This window comes from Asparagus officinalis, chromosome 4, assembly GCF_001876935.1.
Source record: "Asparagus officinalis chromosome 4, Aspof.V1, whole genome shotgun sequence".
NCBI lineage: Eukaryota > Viridiplantae > Streptophyta > Magnoliopsida > Asparagales > Asparagaceae > Asparagus > Asparagus officinalis.
The window spans coordinates 124,001,259-124,017,048 of record NC_033797.1 but is presented as its reverse complement, the minus strand read 5'-3'; the positions used below and the strand labels follow the sequence as shown (position 1 = coordinate 124,017,048).

General features: G+C 35.9%; 1 protein-coding gene across 9 annotated transcripts; it reads left to right on the top strand.

The window, feature by feature from the left end:
* Positions 6,610 to 15,694, top strand: LOC109838077 (allantoinase-like). 9 transcript variants are annotated; one of them, XM_020406544.1, is made up of 7 exons: positions 12,322 to 12,417; positions 13,723 to 13,790; positions 14,154 to 14,227; positions 14,552 to 14,588; positions 14,925 to 14,984; positions 15,190 to 15,338; positions 15,481 to 15,694. In XM_020406544.1, exons 3-7 carry the CDS (start codon positions 14,187 to 14,189, stop codon positions 15,569 to 15,571), a joined length of 378 nt encoding a protein of 125 aa, XP_020262133.1. In that variant the 5' UTR covers positions 12,322 to 12,417; positions 13,723 to 13,790; positions 14,154 to 14,186; the 3' UTR covers positions 15,572 to 15,694. The 9 variants fall into 9 exon arrangements, 6 of the variants coding, with proteins under 6 accessions (XP_020262133.1, XP_020262135.1, XP_020262136.1 ...); XM_020406546.1 differs by having other exon boundaries at positions 13,711 to 13,790; XM_020406547.1 differs by lacking the exon at positions 14,154 to 14,227.

Below are 15,790 nucleotides of genomic sequence, written 5' to 3'. Positions count from 1 at the left end.
GACCATAAAGTTTTTTGATGAATATTCTACCCTGAAGCTTTAATAATTTGTTAAATGGTTTCAGAGTAGTTACTTTTGGATGATGTGATTACTATACAAAAGCTATAGTTGAAAATAGTGATTAAAGGATGAATGACAAAAGGTAGCAGATCAAAAAAAAATCATTAGAATGTGTTAATGTTTAGAGAAACTTTAAAAGAAGTTAGAAATATTCGCATGATAACAATAGTTATGTTTAGAGAAACATTACAATTTAGTCCAAAACTCATATTGGGTATTAGCATAAACTAATTTTAAAAGCTAATTCTAAATTAACAAACGTTAAACCTGAATAACCATTATTGGGACAAAACTTATTCTAAAATTACAAGTTTATACGAAATTTCAGTCATAAATTATCAAAGCGAACTATTAATCATATTTTCAAAAAACATCAATCAGAACTTCTTTAACCAGTAATGTTTCAACCAACAAGAATTAAAATTAAACTATTTATCAGTCATAAAAGGTGAATTTCACAAATAAACCAACGTGTTTCGATCTCAAAATCGACAACCATAAAGTAATTTTCAACCCCTCTGTGTGTAAAAAATCCCACATCCAAAAATTAATTTTTCTCAAAATCAACTTTTTAACTTGTTCAGATCTCTTTAAACAATTTCCACACAAAACCCACTTTTTACCAGATCTCAAACAGGCATAAAATAATTTTTCTGAAAATCAAAATTTCTACTCCTGGCAGATAATTTTTTTACCAGATCTCAAATTCAGCGTAAACTACTTCTTATCAATCATTAACCCTAATCTCAGATCCGAATAGAAATAGGAACCGAAGAAAAAAAATTAAATTAATAATCCGAATAGGGCAACATGCATCTCTGCTAAATTGATCTAAATTAAACTAATAATCCGAAAAATAAAAAAGATAAGACATTTTTTACCTTCGTTTTGGAAGCAACATCGTCGACAAAGATCATATCTGATAAATTGGTGGTACAAGATCAAAACCCACTCCCTTAATTTCTTCGATTACAGGGGCAAAGAAGAGGGCGAGAGTTTATGGCGGGAGGAGAGAGGTAACTATTAGGGGCGGAAGGAAATCAACGACGAAGCCAGAAATCCGATGTGGCAAAGTTTTTGTCGATTTCACTCGGACGGGGAGGGAATCAGGAACGAAGAAAAAAACTGATGTGGCGTCGATTTGCGGCTTCATTTCCCTGAAAAACCCTAGCGAAATAAAGCTGGGAAAGAAAACGCGAGGAAATAAAAAATCTGAGGTGGCCCGTAAAAAAAGTGAAGTGGAGGGGTTTTATTAGTTTTCCATGGGCCTTAATTGCGAACCAAACAACCCCTTATTGTAAATTGTTAGATCAACATTAAGCAAAAGGATTTTTTTAGGGGAAAAAATTAACTTTAGTAAAAGGTGTTGGATATAGGTGCCCTGCAGGCAATAATTATATATTATAACAGGACCTATATGAATATAACATCATTGTTTAAAATAATAGTATGCTATTTTGGTCAGATTTGTCTGGTATTTTAATACAGATAAAATCCTTAGAATGATACTAGACTATCAGATATTTCGGATATGATCGTAATGAAGAGATCTGATTTGTCGCTAACGTATATTCTAAAATGTTCCTAGTCGATGAGGTGTTGAAATGGGACATCATCACTTTGGTAAGACTAGTGTATACTTTATTTCTTCTTTGGAAGGATGATGATCCATCTCTTAGATCATTGATGTAAGACATCAAGATATAGTATACAGGTGACTCATTGGTGAATGAGTTGACTGAACGACTCACTGAGAACATCTAGTTGGTAATTATACTTAACTGTCAAATAGTAGTTCTCAAGTGATATAGTACAAAGTAGTCTCTTGGCCTGAGGCATGAGTATAATATCTTACATGTCAGTATAGGTGTACTTAGACTTTTACCTAACCACAGTTCTTTTCGAGTTGTCCATAACGGTTCTTGTTAGGTACATCCCGAGGCATGAGTAGATATTGAGATGCTAATATGAGATTCGTCTCTCCCAGTATAGGGGTTGATGTCATAAGATTGTTTGATATAACTATAGCCTGGAAATCCTTGGCCGAGGTAAATAAGATAAACTGAGTGTCAGTTTGATCTTATAGGTTATGAGTTTAATATCTACAAACACTAATTGAGCAATTAGGGTTTGACAGTTTTCCATACCCTAGGCTTAATAGTTTGACATGGTTTGATGAAGAGACCGGACTGTATGGTATTATCACTGAGTGGTCCTTATAAAATTATGTAAGTATCTTGCAGACATTTATCACAACTTATACCCGGGTAGTCTTCATGTATAGCTAGCACCTCTATTGTACTTGTGGATATGATCCACTACCGAGTTCTTAAGTTGGGCCCTAGAGTCACACCAAGCACGTACTTGAATCCTATGAAACATAATTTATAGAGTGATGCGTATGATTGATACGCATATATGATTTTACCGGATACACATAAACGGTTATGTATATCGATAAAATCAGAATGCTATGTTTCTAGTATTTTTCCTATAAAGTTAACTTTTAGTCAACTAGTTGACTTTTTGGTCAACAGTTGACTTTTGGTCAACTCATTGACTTTTTGGTCATATGATGACTTATTAATCAATGATTAAAAAATTACAAAATATCGTATTTATGAAATACAATATTGATTTGGTATTCTCATTTATGAAATACACATACAATGTATAATGAGTCATAAGATGAGTCATTTAGTGGTATGGTTTGAGTACATGGTTTATTAGCACATGGTTTTGAAATGTAATGATTCATAAGATGATTCATTGCATGACTCACTAGATTAATCATTGATATTTGATGATTCATTACATGACTCATAGGATGAGTCATTCATGTCATGAACACATTTCACTCTATAAATATGAGCTCTCTTTCTTATGGAAAGGTTAATGAAAAATTGGCTAAGTGGTTTTTTCTATAAGAGAATAAAAGAGAGCTCTCCTTTTACTAAACTTTAGCAATCTTTGAGCAAGAGGAAGTAGTAGGATTTTAAGAACGCTGGGATGGATATCTTGCCTTGTGTCTCAAGAAGACTCCTATTTTATCAAGCCCACTTGAAGACTTGGAGAGCCACTACAAGGAGATTTTCTACTACAAGGAGCAAGAGCTAGGGGTTATTCGATCTTCCATCGAATCACGCTACGAAATTATGACTTTCTAACTCTTGGATGCTCTCTTTAATGTGGGGATTATGTTAGATTTAATTAGGATGGTCCTATTATGTATTTCATGCTCTCTACATGCTTAGCATAATTATACATATAGTCTTCCGTTGCGTATTTTGCATGTATTTAGCATGAATTTCCTTCATGGTATCAGAGCCATGGTTCCATCTAATTAAATCTTAACATGCATATCTAACTCATAGAGGACTTTGTTCTTGCTTCTAATTACTAGTTTAATTAAAAGATGTTTTAATGAAACTAGTTAATTTATTTAAGTTGTTTTGTAATTAATTATACTAGTTGTTGATTCAAAAATGTGATTTTTGGTTCATATGTTTTTAGGAGTAAAAACACTTGTATAAATTATAAAACACTTATTTACAACTAGTGTAGTTGTATGTTAGAAGCATGATAGTCCTATTTGAGTTAGGATAATCCCTATGTTATCTAGTTTTCTAATTTGTTGCATAACTAGATAGATGCATATTTCTTAATGTTGATTAAGTTATATATTTTATATCATCTTGCGTAGATGTTATGTTTATAGATGGTAGTGGACAACGGTTCTCTTGTATTTATTGTATTGATGTAATATAGCTAGAAATGTAATATTTTTTGACCTCTTCCCTCCCTGAGCATGGGCTACGCCTACGGGTTTTGGCACTTGCTCACCGATCATGGGCTACGCCTACGGGTATAGGCCCTTGTTCGGGTGTGGGGGTGTATGGTTATTTAGTTTAGTTATTTCATTTATGGATTTTATTTTACATTCAATACAATATTATTACCCATCCTACGAGATGGTTTTTCCATTATAAATGGGGCTTGCATGTCCTATGTATATGTGAATGTAATAATACAGGATTTGCAAGAGAGCTAGCAATGTAAGGAGTTGTAAATTGCTTGCCAAAATGTAATTAGTGTAGTTGCATTTTATTGCCTTAGTTGTCCACTACCATTCCATATTGCTTTTATATATGTTGATATGTTGGTTGTGCCCCAATTGTAGATGTCAATACAATTGGGTGCTATATTCTACAAAGTTTATATCTCTATCTCATTAGAGAATAGTTTTTATTATAAAAAACTCATTTTTAAACTTTGTGAGACATGGCAATAAGAGTTTATTGACCATAGAGTGGTGAGATCGACATTAACATAGTGTTAGTGTGAAAGATAAATAAACCTAAAGTAGTTAAAAGAGATGTATTTAGAACGAACTTTTAACTAGTGTCTAGGAAAGTGATTATGAGATATAACTCATGGGGTGATGGCCAACTTAAGATAAGGGGTGATGCCCAATCTTTCGCGTTATAGTCTTAAAGAGCGGTGGTTACTTAATTAAGGTTCGATGAATATTCCCGGTGAATAGCTCGGAACCCTCCCACTAATCTTGCACTTTCCTGGCTAGTTTAATTATTGCAAGTATAAATATAGAGAATATTTTAACTATATCAAGTTTGATTACGGTAAAAGATTTATGAAATCGTCTGTAGCCTTCCATCATTTCAGTTGAATACTACTAAGCTTATAAATACTTTGTTTGTTGGCTATCGTCAAGGTAATATTATTCTATGGCTAAGTAGCATTCATCTGTATATAAGATATAAGGATAGCTTAAATTGGTTATGCGACTTTGTTAGCTTTCTTCAAGAGTTTGCATAAGTTAAATTTAAGCCAGTCAAGAAATGATGGGTCCAAACTTGACTAGTTTTTATGATTTGTTGGCTATCATCAAGGTCATAAAAGGCTAGAGGTAAAATCATATCAAGAATTACAAGAGTGTAAAAGACAAAAGTTATCTACCAATTATTGAGTGTATCAATTTGTTGGCTTTCGTTAAGGTTGATACATTCCATGATAATTGGATCTTGATCCCACTTGAAAACAAGGGGTTGTTTTCATATCACCTCTTATAAGGTTTTGAGGGACTTGAAAAATAGTGGGAGGCATAACTTAGATAAAAATAAACCAAATCTATTTTATGTATTGAAACATCTGCTAAAATAATTTTTTCTCTCTCTTTCAGGCCATTATGTCTGGCTTAAAAATCATATCACAACAGAATAAGTTAACCGATCCTAATTTCATAGACTAGTTGAGAAATGTTAAAGGAAACTACCCAGAATTCTTAGCCTCACACATCAAGAATAAGCAAGTTGTTGCTTCATCTTCAGGTGTGTTTGTTACTCAGAATTGTTTTTCTATAAATCCTACATCTTGGGTATTAGATACCGGATCAGGATCTCACATATGTAATTTGTTACAAGGATTAAGAAGCTATAGAAAACTTGGACCTGGAGAGATGACGCTACAAGTTGGTAATGGTGCAATAGTTGCAGCACTTACAGTAGGAGATTTTCATCTATCTTTACCAAATGGAAATGTTTTGATTTTGAATAGCTGCTATTTTATACCAACTATGATGTGTAATATAATATCTGTATCTTTATTAGATAAAGATGGATATATATTCAAGTTGGAGAACAATGTTATGAATATCATATTTTAGGGCTGACAATGGTACACAATTCCATTCCAACCAATTCATGTACCAACCGTACCAAACACGTTGGTATACCATCAAATTGGTACATGGTACATGGTACAGTATACCGTACCAGCTTCAAAATATGGTACGGTAGGTGGTACACATTTTCCTCTACCATGGTATACCGTACCTACCAACTTATATTATATTAAATTATTTAATATATAAATTATATATATATCCTTAAATCTCAACCATAGATTTAGGGAAGATAAATCTCAACCGTCGATTTTTTTTAACCCCCCCAAAAAGCCAAAACCCCTCAGGCCCTCACCCAGCCGCCCCCAAACCTAATCGCACAGATCTCATCTCTCCTCCTTCTTTCTCTTCGAAGCGGCGACAGCAGAAGCGTGCTCCGACGATCCCGGAGCCGGCGCAGATCTATCCTTCTTCTTCTTTCTCTTTGAAGCGGCGGCAGTAGAAGCGAGCTCCGACGATCCCGGAGCCGGCGCAGATCTATCCTTCTTCTTCTTTCTCTTTGAAGCGGCGGCAGTAGAAGCGAGCTCCGACGATCCCGGAGCCGGCGCAGATCTATCCTTCTTCTTCTTTCTCTTTGAAGCGGCGGCAGTAGAAGCGAGCTCCGACGATCCCGGAGCCGGCGCAGATCTATCCTTCTTCTTCTTTCTCTTTGAAGCGGCGGCAGCAGAAGCGCGCTCCGACGATCCCAGAGCCTGCGCAGAGATCTCCTTCTTCTTCTTTCTCTTCGAAGCGGCGGTAGCAGAAGCGCACTCTGACGATCCCGGAGCCTGCGCAGAGATCTCCTTCTTCTTCTTTCTCTTCGAAGCGGTGGCAGCAGAAGCGCGCTCCGACGATTCATACACCGACGAAGAGATCGACTCCGCGATTCAAGCGAAGCACCTCACTGGCTCCCCGTGCTCTGCTTCCTCACTCGTCTCTGTTCAGCTGGTGAGGTGAGAATTTTTTGCTAAATATGTTTGAATTTCTCTAGAATTTTGCTAAATATGTTTAAAGCACCTCCCTGGCCCCCCGTGCTCTTTTTTTGGGTGTTCCTAGGGTTCATTCATACATGATTCTCTTTTTGTTTTTTATTTATGTCCAAGATTATTAACCTAAATTACTATTATATAGTCACAATCCTGAAAATAAGTTGTCTCTGCATGTGCTTCGTTTTACACATCAATGCTATGTACTACAATCATATAGTTCTTGAATTAATCTGCAGTTAAGTTGCAGTCATGTATCTGGAATGGGAAAAAAACATATTTTTCTAGAACATCAAAATTCTTGTCAATAAGTCTTGCTTCTGTATTATAATCTTGGAATATGTGTCTTGTTTTCTTCACTCCAAAGATAAAAGCAGAAGACGTAAGCAATCGAGTAGAAAGCATCATCGAGGAGCTTAGAACATCTAAAAATGAAATTTCAGCCCTATGCAACAAAATGGCAACATTGAAGGCATCAGCTATGGCAAGCAAAGCCTTCCAAATTGGAAACTCTAATAAAGGCATCAGCTATGGCAAGCAAAGCCTTCCAAATTGGAAACTCTAATAATTGTAAGAAACTTGGTATACGCTCATATATGTATGAAAGATCTTAGAGCTTCTACAGACTGACTAGCAAAAGACATAGTTGGTAGAAACCCAATACTAACCGTACCAACCGAGTACCAACCGTACCAAGTAGTTGGTATACCAACGTTATTGGTTGGTAGAAATAGTGAATTTTTCCTACCAATTATATATTGGTTGGTACTTGGTACTAGGAAAATGTAATTGGTATACCTACCAATCCAGTGTGTAATGGCATATATATTCTTAATCAAAACACAATTCTGAATACTCATCACACTAATAAAAGAAAGCACTCAGTTGTGAATGATGCTTTCTTATGGCATTGTAGACTTGGTCATATTAATAAAGAAAGACTTGGCGAGCTACATAAGCATGGAGATTTAGATCCATTTGACTTTGAGTCTTATGATACTTGCAAGTCTTGTCTTAAAGGTAAAATGACTAAGATTCCATTTAAGGGAACTGGAGCAAGAGTTACAAAACTCTTAGGACTGATACATAGTGATGTATATGGCCCTATGTCTACAATGGCCAGAGGTGGCTACTCCTACTTTATTACTTTTACTGATGATTTTTCAAGATTTGGACATGTGTTTTTGATGAAACACAAGTCTGAAGCATTTGAGAAATTTATCAAGTATAACGGGCAAGAAAGTTAAAATTCTTCGATCGGATCGAGGAGGAGAATACTTGAGCTCGGAATTCTTAGGGTTTTTAAAAGAGAATGAGATTCTCTCTCAGGTTACTCCACCCTTTACACCACAGCTTAACGGCGTGTCAGAAAGGAGGAATCGTACCCTATTAGATATGGTACGTTCCATGATGAGTAACGCTGAGTTACCTTTTTCATTCTGGGGATATGCGTTGGAAATATCAGCACACTTACTGATTAAAGTTCCAACTAAAGTAGTGCCTAAACCTCCATATGAGATATGGTATGGGATGAAACCATATCTTAATTATATTAAGATTTGAGGATGTCGTGCTTATGTAAAAAAGCAAGATCCCAAAAAGTTAGAGGCACGGTCAGTATTGTGTAAATTTGTAGGATATCCAAGGAATTCCCAAGGATATCAATTCTACCACATCGATGAACAAAAGATAATTGTTTCTCAGTATGCTACCTTCTTGGAGAAGGAATTTCTTAAAAAAGAAATTAGTGGGAGCATGGTAGAACTGGAAGAAATTTTAGAGATACAAATCAATACTAATAATTTATTAGAACCAAAAAATTCAGTTGTACCAGAAGAACCTTAACCACTCCGCAGATATCCAAGGCGATCTCACGCACCTAAAAGACAATATGATTTTCTCATTAAAGATAGCATATTAGATCATGCTATAGATGATGACGAACCTTTGAGTTATCAGCAAGCCTTTCAGAGTAGGGATTTTGTTGCTTGGCAAGATGCAATGAAATCCGAAATAGACTCTATGTACACCAACAAAGTATGCATCTTAGACAATACTCCTAAAGGGGTGATACCCATAGGTTGCAAATGGTTGTTTAAGAAAAAGTTGGGTGTAGATGGGAAAGTAAAAACTTTTAAAGCTAGACTGGTAGCTAAAGGTTTTCGTCAAAGACCTGGTTTGGACTACGATGAAACTTTTTCTCCAGTAGCTATGCTAAAGTCTATTCGGATCCTACTTGCTATAGCTGCTCACTATGACTACGAGATCTGGCAAATGGATGTTAAAACTGCATTTCTAAATGGTGATTTAGAAGAGTGCATATATATGACGCAACCAGAGGGTTTTGTAGTCAGTGGGAGCAGTGGAAAAACATGTAGATTGTTTAAATCCATTTATGGACTGAAGCAAGCATCGCGGAGATGGAACATCTGTTTTGATGATGCTATCAAAGAGTTTGATTTCATCAAAAATCCAGATGAACCATGTGTGTATAAAAGGATAATTGGGAATATAGTATCGTTTTTTATTTTGTATTATAGATGATATACTCTTAATTGGTAATGACATACCGTCATTACAAGCGGTTAAAATTTAGCTATCAAAAAGATTTTCCATGAAAGATTTGGGTGAAGCATCCTGTATACTGGGTATTCAGATCTATAGAGATAGATCTAAAAGGATATTAGGATCATCCCAATCTAGATACATTGGCAAAGTGCTAAAATAGTTTAGCATGAAAAATTTCAAGAAAGGTTTTGTACCTGTATCTCCTGGAATCTCGCTCTTAAAAAGATGTCTCCCCAGACTGATGAAGAGAGGAAACACATGAGTCTAATTCCTTATGCCTCGGCAGTAGGGTCGATCATGTATGCCATGTTATGTACTAGACCGGATATCGCTTATTCACTCAGTTTGGTAAGTAGATACCAATCTAATCATGGAGAAGAGTACTGGAAAACGGTCAAAAATATACTTAAGTACCTGAAAAGGACTAAAGAATTATTTTTGATATATGGTAAAAGTGACCTCCAAATGGAGGCTTTTTCCGACTCTAGCTTTCAGAGCGATATCGATGATAGTAAATCTGTTTCAGGATATGTTTTTACCCTCAATAGAGGGCCTGTCAGTTGGAAAAGTTCCAAGCAGGACACAGTAACAGACTCTACTATGGAAGCCGAATACATTGCGGCAAATGATGCAGCCAAAGAAGCTGTCTGGATGAGGAAGTTCCTTTCAGAGCTGGAAGTTGTTCCCACCATTAAAAATCCAGTACCTTTATACTGTGATAGTAATGCTGCAATATCTCTGATAAAGGAACCCCGGTCTCATCATAAGTCCAGACACATTCTGAGGAAGTATCACTTGATCAGGGAGATAGTTGATCGCTAAGAGATCAAGATTGAAAGAGTTGACACAAAAGATAATATCGCAGATCCATTCACAAAGGCAATTGCTCATACACAATTTGAAAAACTTGTTGAGCTATTAGGTATTAGATACTACAATGATTGGCCTTAGTGTAAGTGGAAGTTTGTTGGATATAGGTGCCCTGCAGATAATAATTGTATATTGCAACATGACCTATATGAATATAACATCCTTGTTTAAAATAATAGTCAGACATTTCGGATATGATCGTAATGAAGAGATCTGATTTGTCGCTAACGTATATTCAATAATGTTCCTAGTCGATGAGGTGTTGAAATGGGACATCATCACTTTGGTAAGACTAGTGTATACTTTACTTCTTCTTTGAAAGGACGATGATCCATCTCTTAGATCATTGATGTGAGACATCAAGATATAGTATACATGTGACTCATTACATCTCTTAGATCATTGATGTGAGACATCAAGATATAGTATACATGTGACTCATTAGTGAATGAGTTGACTGAACGACTCACTGAGAACATCTAGTTGGTAATTATACTTAACTGTCAAATAGTAGTTCTCAAGTGATATAGTACAAAGTAGTCTCTTGACCTGAGGCATGAGTACAATATCTTACATGTCAATATAGGTGTACTTAGACTTTTACCTAACCACAGTTCTTTTTGAGTTGTGCATAACGGTTCTTGTTGGGTACATCCCGAGGCATAAGTAGATATTGAGATGCTAATATCAGATCTTTATGATTTTTATATTCAACTTCCCAGGGGAAAAAAGAAATCAACGAGGCACTACGGAATGAAGAAACGAAATAATTAATAATAGTTAATCGGAAAGGTTGCAATAGGAAATAGAGTGGAAGTTGAAAGGCAATATATGTTAAGGCGATTTTTGTGAATTTTTATTAGCTGCTATTTACGCTTGAAGAAGTTCCTAATAGGACAGAACGAACGACACTTTGAAAAGATATTCATAATTCACTAATAGATCAAACTAGACGGAACAATCTAGATGGAATTTTTTCCCGTCTAGTTTGAGGCAAACTAGGCCCGTTTGGATAATGGAAGCATTAGAAGTAAGAAATAGGTTATAGAAGTAACTTTCAAAGCTATGAAGTAGGAAGTAGTGGAAATAGAATTTTTTTTGTTTGTTTCATATATTTTTAGAAGTAATGGAAGTAGAACTTCTTCCTCTTCATTTACTTTTTTTGTTTGGATAACATTTAAAAATATTATTAGGAAGTAATTTTATCAATGAAAAGTTATTAGAAGTAACTAATAAAGAAAATATTAATAAAAAAATTATTTATGTCATAATTAATATGCATTTCAACTACTTTCGAGCTACTTCTGAGTATTGAGGATTAGAAAAATATTTTGGAAGTAAGGATGACACGTAGGCGCCACATAAGCATTTAGGGAAGTATTGGAAGTAAGTTTTTCAGAGAACCAAACACACTTTTTTGTTTGGAAGTAGCAGAAGTAGCCTCTACTTCTTTTACTTTAGCTACTTCACAATTACTTCCGTGCAAACAAACAAGCCCATACGGAAAAAATTCCGTCTAGTTTGTTCCATCTAGTTTGAATCAATCTACACATAAATTTCCGTCTAGATTGACAAACTAGACGGTTTTATATTTTTTTTTAAATAAACACTCAACCTAAACAAAATATCCGTCTACACTGATGTAAGCTAGACGGAAATGGAAATTCCATATAGCTTGCCTAAAAAAAATTAACGCCTCCACCTCTTTTTTCATTACCCCGTCTATTTTTTCATTTCTCCGTCTCTTTTTTTCTCCCTGCTCCATCTAAAACCCCCAAACGGGCCAAACCCCCTCTCTCTCTCTCTCTCCAAACCCCCCCTCTCTCTCTCCAAACGCCCAAATTTTTCTCTCTCTCTACCAATCCTCTCATCCCGTCCACCTCCACTCCACGCGCGTGCGCTGCGCCTCTCCAGGACATCCCCTGCTCAGCGTAGCCCGCAACACCTTCCTCCGCCTCTACATCTCCAAACCTAACCTAGCCCAAGCTCCCCCGTCGTCCCGTTACTTCCACGGCGGCGGCTTCGTCCTTCTCTCGCCGCCTCCGGCCTCGTCCACCTTCCTCCGCCGCCTGCTCCGCCCGCATCCCGCCCTCGTCGCCCTCGTCGCCTGTCCAGGGACATAGTCCCGGGCGCGCCATCCCCGGGCTAGTGGCGCAAGGACGCCACGCAGCGGCAACGTCGTATGCAAGCGCTTCTGGAACTGTCTTGGATGCCTCTGCTACGAGTACGATCACATTATTCCTTTATCTAAAGGTAGTTTTTTTTAATTCATGCCCTCCAGCTGTTCGTCATTTTGCCTGAACGAATGTTCCTTCTCTTGTTTCCTGCAATTTGGTCTTTTCGGTCTCGATGTCTCCAACATTGTTAATAGGTTGGTGATACAATGTTTAGGAGTAGTTTTGGTTGGCGGTGATGATTGGAGATATCTGTGTTGTTCAAACTCTGGATCATATCTTTACTTGTGTTTTAAAAAGGTTGGTTTTGGGTTCAGTATACAAGGTGTTAATCAAACGTGGGGGCGCCTGGAATAAGGCCAATAGGAATTAAGGATCCAATGAATGTTACCATTTTTTTTTGTTGCTTTTTTTGAATAAGGCTTTCTTTCTAGAATGAGTCTCAAAAGCTTCTCTTTGTTCTCACTTCACTAAAACACATACTCCATTAGTCTATCCTGTTTTCTTCTCTTAACATGGATTACATGGAGTGCCTGTTGCTATCCCTTAGAGCATCTCCAACCATAAAACTCAAAATGGTGTAGTTTTTACACCAAGTTGGTGTAGTTTTTACACCAAATTACTATTCCATCTCCAACCCATTACACCAAATGTTACACCAAAAAGAATATTCCTTTTATTATTCTTATCTTTTAACATTTTTTGAAATTAAAAATATTTAACAAATTATATAATTATATAATTATATAATACATATAATTAATTATAATAATATATTTTATGAATAAAATAAAAATATAAAAGCTAATTATATAATACATATACACTGCGCCAAAGCTACAGTGCTGCGCCAAATCTGGCGCAGCACTGTAGCTCTCCCCCAAAATGGCGCTGAGGAAAGCGTTCGGTTGGAGGAGGAATAGGAACATTTTTTGCGTCATTTTGAGGGGATAGCGTTCGGTTGGAGAAGCTCTTATGACCTCCTTCATTTATTACGTATTAGCTCTCTGGTGCGCATGATGCATGCAGAGCACAATACAAACTTGTGCATAAAAAAAATGTTCAAGCATAGCAATGGATGTTGATCACTACAAAATTAAAAGGGTAAAAATATAATCAAATGTTAGCATAGCGGTTGGTGCTGTTTGTTGATCTATATAAGATCTCGAATTTTGGGGAACAATCTCAAAATGTTAGCATAGCGGTTGGTGCTGTTTGTTGATCTATATAAGATCTCGAATTTTGGGGAACAATCTCAAGTGTAATCAGTTGAAATTTTCGTTTGCTTTTGATCTATATAAGATCTCGAATTTTGGGGAACAATCTCAAGTGTAATCAGTTGAAATTTTCGTTTGCTTCGCAAATTAATCAGATCAATTGGCAGGAAATGGGAGTCCGGCGACCAAGGCGCCGCCGAGCCCTTCACCATTGAGAAATTCGAAGTTTTTCCAGGTAAAGATCAGTTATTTATTTTAATGTTTTGATCTTGGGTGATTTTGCTTGTAATTGGGATCAATTGAGTCCTTAAATGTGCGTTGCTTGTTTGAATGAAAGTATATGTGGACTCGGTCAAATGTTCCAGTGGATGTTAAGGTATCACAGTGATTAGAGTCTTGTTTCCCCCCCAATCCACAATAAATGAATGGGAAAGCTAGTGCTTTTTAACCAGCTGATGGATTGTCTATGTATTTTGCTGGTTATATTTGACCTTAAAAGTATCCGCATTGGTAGGTCATATGATGTATCAATTACTCACTTTACAAAAGTAGAATATTCATACTGGAGTTTCTTTCTTTCAATGCTTCCGTCATTCAGCCACACACATCTTGATGAACCTGGAAGGGTTGAATGGAAAGGCTTCTCATCAGGGACCAAGGCAGCAGCTGCTGGTACAGTCATATTATTTGACACCATCTCTTTGACATGTTTATTACAATGATTTTTCGTTGAGCATTAGTTATGTTCAATCAATTTATTAATGTTACACGTCCACTCTTATGGCTGGTCCTTTCAATAAACTGGTATAAACATCTGATTGTCCAGTCTTTCAAGGGTAAGAAAGTTTGAAACTTAGTATACTGTAGAGTACATACAATCCTATCAAGTTCCAGTGTTATTTTATTTGTTGTGGGAAATATTTCTTAATTCACTTGATACTGTTCGCTTTATTCAGATAACTAATGAATACTTAATTTGTTGTTTGATGCTATTAGGTCGACGCAGCACATGAGAAAATATATGTCGATGTTGGTATTGTCTTGATCCTTAGTTTTTATTTATTTCTTGTATTTATATATTTGTAATACTCTAGTCAATGACAGTATATTCGACTTGGAAATAATTAAAGCCCAAGGTTCCCCATACATAAAAAGTAAAAAACTACCATGAAACATATCTTTTATGTTGCAGGGGTGCCAATCATGAAGGTTTGATTTGGTGTGCTATAAGGGACTGTTAATTTCCATGGCAAATTTATTACTGCATTTATTTTCCTATTTGTGTTAACAGCTTATTGATATAAAAAGTTGTGTGTGAAATAACTCTTTCCTGTTGCATCTCCTGACATATTTTTCCTGCTTTGTGCAGTCTTTCATGTGCCCCTCAGGAATAAATGATTTCCCAATGACTAATTCAACTCATATCAAAGTGTGTTTTTGGTCACTTAGTTATTTTCTAAATAAAAAATTTTGTGTTCAGTCATTAGTTTTTAGTTTACTTCATTGTAAGTATTGATACTTAATTAATTAACACTGTGCCTTATTTTTCCTCCGTTTTGCATTACAAAGATAATGCGATTTACTTTTTCTTATGCTCATTTGCTTATTCGTTAAAGTCTTACCTTCTTTTATAGGAGGGATTATCTGTGTTGGCAAAGTTCAAAAGGCCTTTGCTTGTCCACGCGGAGGTAGTTTTGGATTCTGAAAGCAACCTGAACCATGATGGCAAATGTTCTGATGTTCGGTCCTATGAAACATATGTTAGGACCAGGCCACCCTCATGGTAACTTGGCAACCACATTTTCCTTTTTGCTACTTGTAGGAGGAGTCTCAATTGCTATTTCTTACTGAATGTAGATGAATTAGTGTTTATCATATATTTTTATCAAAAGAAAAGTATTGATGGATGGATTTTCCATGCACAGGTTAGCATTCGGCCTAATGATGCTTCAACAACTTGGAGGAGTAAATGCAATTGGATTCTATAAATTATGCAAAGTTCATCAAGTTATGTAAATAATTGTATTCTTTATTATCTATGTATACAATTTATGTATCTCTCTAGTATTTTGGTGAATGTATTATTTGAATATAATTGTATTTGATATTAAAATATAATTAGATTGTGTTGGATATGAATATGATTTGGTGTTGTGTAATATTGTGTACATGTACATGTGATATTATATAGTGTGCAATGTAGATTTTGCAAAAAAAAAAAAAAAAGTATCGCAA

Excerpts from the sequence above, each read along its gene's own strand:
- LOC109838077 (XM_020406544.1), top strand. The coding sequence starts at position 14,187 with ATGGAAAGGCTTCTCATCAGGGACCAAGGCAGCAGCTGCTG. Across the intron at positions 14,589-14,924 it reads GAAAATATATGTCGATGTTG|TCTTTCATGTGCCCCTCAGG; the intron begins GTATTGTCTTGA and ends TGCTTTGTGCAG. Across the intron at positions 14,985-15,189 it reads CTAATTCAACTCATATCAAA|GAGGGATTATCTGTGTTGGC; the intron begins GTGTGTTTTTGG and ends CTTCTTTTATAG.